Source organism: Eretmochelys imbricata, chromosome 11, assembly GCF_965152235.1.
Source record: "Eretmochelys imbricata isolate rEreImb1 chromosome 11, rEreImb1.hap1, whole genome shotgun sequence".
NCBI lineage: Eukaryota > Metazoa > Chordata > Testudines > Cheloniidae > Eretmochelys > Eretmochelys imbricata.
In genome coordinates this window covers 45,392,501-45,398,500 of record NC_135582.1, presented here as the reverse complement: position 1 = coordinate 45,398,500, position 6,000 = coordinate 45,392,501, and the positions used below count along the sequence as shown (strand labels likewise).

General features: G+C 37.7%; 1 protein-coding gene across 1 annotated transcript in view; it reads left to right on the top strand.

Annotated features, from left to right (window-relative positions):
* The first annotated feature begins 2,200 nt into the window (after window positions 1–2,200).
* The window catches only part of TTN (titin), a 307,220-nt gene continuing 303,420 nt past the window's right edge, over window positions 2,201–6,000 (top strand). The window contains exon 1 of the mRNA XM_077830394.1: window positions 2,201–2,291. Within this exon, the coding sequence (XP_077686520.1) occupies window positions 2,201–2,291 (91 nt within the window). The remainder of the gene's footprint in view (window positions 2,292–6,000) is intronic.

Genomic DNA, 6,000 nt, shown 5'->3' with positions numbered 1-6,000 from the left:
CAAACTTTTTTATGTATGCTGGGAGTGTTCAAGGTTATATTACTCACAGATAAACCAAGAAGCTCCAAGAATAGCTCTGATAAAATGCATATGGTATCAGCTAAGCACCGATGACTTTTTAAGGGAATCAACTGCGAAGGTATCAATTACACAGCAGCTCTGGAACACTTGTCTGCTGTCAGTCATAGCTGGGGAAGTTATTTTTGGAGCCTGATATTTCAGATGCATACCTTTTAATCATAATTATACAAAAGCCTTATAAGCTCAAAATCTTAATCATTGCAATTTGCCTATCCAATGAGAGATTTAAACTTTCAATGAATTCATCATCAATTATACTTAATTAAATAATACCCAATATATTCTGGAGTTTGGAAATAATCTGTATAGTTTTTATACTGTTTATTTAAAATACTAAATTATTTCTCTTTCAAATGACTGTCAAATCATTAATCCACAATTGAAGTAGATATGAGAAGAATAAGTATACATTAAAGTAATTTGTACTGTCTTGCTTTTGCACATTTTTGGAAATTGGTGTCATCAGGAGATTAAATGTCAGTTATACCTAATTTGTTTAAACTATTTCACAAATTGAAAAATTTCAGAAACAAAAAAATCACCCCATACACCAAGTTACAAAAAGTGTCAGTACAACTCATAAAGACAATACACATAGTGCCTTTCATGTAAAGTTTCACACAACCCAATAGAGCATCAGATGCTGCCCCTTTTATTCACCTTGAATAGTACATTACTGCACATTTAGTCACACTGTGTAGGATTTTCAAAGGAGCCTACAGGAGTTAGGTGCCCTTATGTCATTGAAAGTGAATGGGAGTCAGGCTCCAAACAAGTCTGGGCTCCTTTGAAGAGCCAGGCACTGATTTCAATGGGTCTGCTCCTCAGCGTAAGATATTTTTCAACCCAGTTAAGGATGGCAGGAGCTGGCCCATAGTTAGATTTGAATAAAGGTTTATTTTTTTATATATTTATAATTATGTCTGGTGTGGCAATATCAGATGCAGAATCAAAAGTAAATGCACAACTCAGAGTATACAGGAATGTATCACTACAAAGTAGAGACACCGAAAAAAAGATTATCAAGATATCTCTTATCTGGTAAATCATGATGATAACATTATATTCACATGGTGGTTTTTTAATCAAGGAAATTATAACTTCAGTTTAAAACAGTGTGACCTTATTATTAAGGAGATGGGTGTGTAAGCATTAGAAATATTCAAACTTAATTCATTTAAATTCAACATACAATTAAAATGAGCCCTTTTAAAATAAAGTACAAAATATCTCTAATATGTATTCTTTTTCATGGCTTTCAGTGTGTTTCTTTTATGCAAAGAATTATTATGCATAGGAAGAGAGGACACACTTTTTTTTCCTTCAGATTTCACACCTTCCTGCAGTTGTTCAAGTCATCCGTGTCAGTGGCTACCTTATACCCTAACTCATGTTTCAAAGGTAGCTGTTTCTCAGTATTCCAGATTGCACTGAGCTACTGTCTGAGAAATAGTTGAATTTTGTCTGCATCTTTAATGCCAATATGCTTCTGCATAAGATTATTCACTTCTTACAGTATACCTTAAAAAAGGGAAGCCTCCCAGCCGTCCTTTAATTATTAAAGGCCAACTAGATTGCAGACAACCACATTCCTTTTAAGCTGCTATTTAAAGCCTAATTCTGTTCCCAGTGAATCTAATGATGTTTTACAGAACACTTTCAATTCATCCCAGAACACTTTGGACCTGTATGAATAAGGATTATTTTCCCTTTATGACAGATGGGGCGATGGCAGCAAAGAGGCTAAGTGACCTACACAAGGTCAGACAATGAGTCGGGGCAGAATCAACAGTAGGACCCAGTCTCCTGGTGCCATGCTTAATCCACTAGAACACAGCTCACTCCAATGAAGTCAATAGGAGTTGTATTATTGTCTTCAGTGGGAGCAGGAGCAGGCCCTACAAGTGAAATTATTATATTCCAACAATTCCAATATTAAAGCATAGTCAGGCCAATATGGTTTAAGGCTGAGAAGGATAAATCATTCCATACCATGTACAAAAAAAAAAAGTGGCAGTACAGTAAGAAAGGAGAGGAAATATGTACAGTAAGAACTTTAAAGAGCTTGGCATTTGACATCCAATTATGTTTTCCTCTTTCTTTCAGAGTGCCTGTAAAGATGACGACAAAAGCACCAACGTTTACGCAGCCGTTACAAAGTGTTGTGGCACTGGAGGGTAGTGCCGCAACCTTTGAGGCTCACATTAGTGGTAAGACTTATTTCTTTCTGACTACCTTCATTTCTTGGTCCTGAATTATTTATGTTGTGGAAATGTAAGGCAAACATACAGTTGCTGGTGCTTTAGATAGTCCTGTAATTGATGGAGTGAAGATTGTCAGTACATGAATATATCCAAATCTGACAGCCCTGAAAAGGTCAAGTAATATAATGCCATTTCTTCAATGGATTAGCCTACTTCAGAAAGTGTTATCGGATTCCAGCAGACATACTGTGCAGAATTATGATGGATCAAAGGACAGGCCCAATTGTGCTACCACCTAAGTCTGTGGTCAAATTCTCAGTGACTTCAATAGGAGCAGACTTGGGCCCCAGTTTACAAATCAAAAGAAGAAATAGGGATAAAAGTGCAAACTGAGCTAGTGAGAGATCTAGGGATGTATGCACAGAGTCTGTGACGACATGACAGAGTGAGGGCCAAGCAGCAGAAGGTTCATTGCTGATCCAAAGCAAAAGGGGACCATTTTTTTTGTGCTGGGCACACTGGCTCATTTTCTGTTGACTTACGCCCCATTCAACCCCCTTGACTCTATGATTTTGGTGGAGTCATATGGGTTGTAAGCACCGAATTTGGGTTTCTGTGCCCATTCAGAATGGTAGGAACGTCTGTTTAGAGGTAGTGTAAGATTGTCCAAACATAACTAAGATCATGGGGCAACTTAAAGAAGCACCTTCATTTTTAAATGAAGTGCCATATTATCAAATCTTAACATATGACAAAAATAGTGAATGAGTCAGCATGAACACAGAGAATGTACAAAGCCCAACTCAAACCCTATTAGTCAATCAAAATAAGTGTCAGAGCAACCAATGCCTTGTTCCAGGAGTAGCTTTAACACATGCTCAGTACTAAGGAGAAGTGGCACAGAATGACATGGTTAAGGGAGTGTATTAGGGTGTTGGTGTTAGCACTGTGACTACCACATACTATAAAACAAAGCATACATGAACTGAAGTTGTACAATTACCCCCTGGCAGATATGTTGTCTGTCCAGTACCATAGCCACCTTTGACATTTGCTGTGGCTGATGATCATTGCCCTGGTCCAAAGTGTGGCTGCCAATCATACTTTTGCACCCAGATCTATACCAACATTTTGGACCCTTTGATTAACATAGGATGATATGAACACCTCCATACGCCCATTTACATCTGTGGATTATTTTGTACCCACTTTTCAGGGTTTGATCCACTACTCCAGTGTTAGCCATCCCAGCCTTCTGTAACAGGGCGGAATTTTTGTTTGATGTAGGTTTCATATGAAGTTATATAGATATGCTGAGGAAAATCATCCTTGTAATAAATCCATTAACCATAAAAGTAAAATAGATAAATGTATCATTAAAACCAGTTATGATGCTGAAGTTCTTGATGAATGGATGATTTCAGCTATTTTCTTTTCATTTATAATAGCCTGTAATATTTGTGAGTGCGACTTAATTTAATACTGATAAGAGACACATCAGTTTTATAACTACATGTACCATTCTTTTATTTTAGGCCCAAACCTTATGTGAACCAATATTTTCTTAGCTCTTATTCATGTTGTGGGATACTGGAACATCCCTCCCTCCCCAAAGCCACTCATCAGGTCTGACAGTTCTGGCAGTGATTCAGTATTCTGTTTTTCTAACGTACAACAAATTGTGAAGATTTTATTTCCTGGAATCTGACCTTCTCAATCACGGACAGTGTAACTTTATTTTTGTCACCGGATAGTGGTCTCTTTTATCAATCATTGTGCATATTAAATTCAATCCTTGTCTTTACCTTTGAATAAAGCCATTTTATATACAAGTCAAATATTATATATAATTCTAGATTGAATAAGAAGAGCACAATTAATCTGAGAGCACTAAAAGTGTGCTTAATAAACACTACAGGATGCAGCCTATAACACTAGAGTAAATAAACTAAATTATACATGTGAACCATACTGTGAATTGCTTGTGTGTGTGTGTGTCTGTTTCCACAGTATTATCTGGATTTTGCATTCATTAATAAAGATTTAGCTTGCACTCCTGTTAGTTTATTTGGGTTATTCCCTTCCAAATACTGAGCAACAGCAAGCCTGCATTTACAGGCTTCACTCTTGGTATGCTCTATGCTTGTGAAACTCAGACCCAAAGCGTCTCAAACTGGTCCCTTGAAAACTGAGCAACCCCCTAATCCTTGGTATTTGCTTAGCTACATCTATGAAACTATAAGCACCTAAATGTGGTGTTTCTATTTTTGGTTTGAAAAGTCTCTCTCTTTCCCAGACTGGTCACATACTTTTATATATAATGTCTGAATTATTTGATTTTTATATATAAATATAAAACAAAATAACTCCAGCTTATTTTTTTGGCCACGAAAAATAGCAAAATCTGCAACTTTTTGAAACAAGTCTAGAGTGATTGCATTCTCCCTCACAGCCTGTATTCTCATACCATCATATTCTTGGCCTCATATAGAGTTCAAATAAGTAACTGGGTTCTTTAGGGAGTCTTTGAAAGTGTTAGGGGGCAGAATTCTGCAGCCTTAGGGCCTTTGGCGCACACAAAGGTAGAGACTTTTGAGACTGTAGTAGCAGCTGTAGGGCAACTCTACTAGTGCAGCCTCAGGGCTGCCTCCTGAGGCTATAAAGGGCCTTTTCGCAATGGAACTGGTCCACTTCTGCAGTTGGGCATTATTGGAAGAGGTCATACATAACTTCACAACCTTGCCATGCATAGAACCCAACATTATGGGGCTTCTGCATGGCTGTTCATAAAAGGGATTCGGGGAAATGGAGGGGTGGATGGAGAGACATGGGTGAGGATGGAGATCCACCACTTAACAGATAGTTGGGTCCCTCCATCTTAGAAAAGGGGTCTCCTGGGACCACAAAGAATCCTCTCTGCTGGAATAGGCCCCACAGAGCCACTTGTCTCCTGCTCTGTGACATGGGTAGTAGGATTCTTCTCCCTTCACAAGGATTCCTCTTGGCCGTCTGAGTACTGGAAGAGGATTTTCCCTGTCATGTTTAAATTACCATTTGAAGTTGGAGGCCAATTATGACTATACATGGAGTCTATACTGAAAGTGGGAGTTTTTGCCTGAGGGATTGGCTCCTAAGAACATAATATATTTGAACAGTAAAATATCTGATCCAATGTGGCTGCTCTCTGCTAATTTATACGAATCCCTCATTCATTCACTTCTATGAGGCTTTGCCATCATCCTCTCCAGAAAGATATAAAGATAACTCTTGATTTTACTTTTTGCTACAATCACTTTCAGTGGTAGCTTATTTAATAAATTCATTATTAGCGGAAATACTGTAATTCAGGCTGCATTTTCAATTTACTTCTTGTTGCCTAATGCTTGGATTATATAATTTCATTACAAGGAAACTGTACTTTATTTTTTTTATACTAGTGAATGAATCAAAGGCTGACCACCATGAATTTCTCAATCTTTCATATAATTCTTAAATGAGACTAACGTCAACTCCCTTAACAGGGCTTTCAAATGGCACAGGACACTGTTTGAGGAATTTCTTAATCTAGCAGCCTGTGAATTACACTAAAACCCTATGTATTGTCAAGACATCTGCATCAGGGAAATACCTTGAATGTTGTGATTTTATGCTACTGGTGTAATTGCAGACCTGTGCACATGCCGCAATTCCCTCAGATGGTTGAAAACTGCCATAC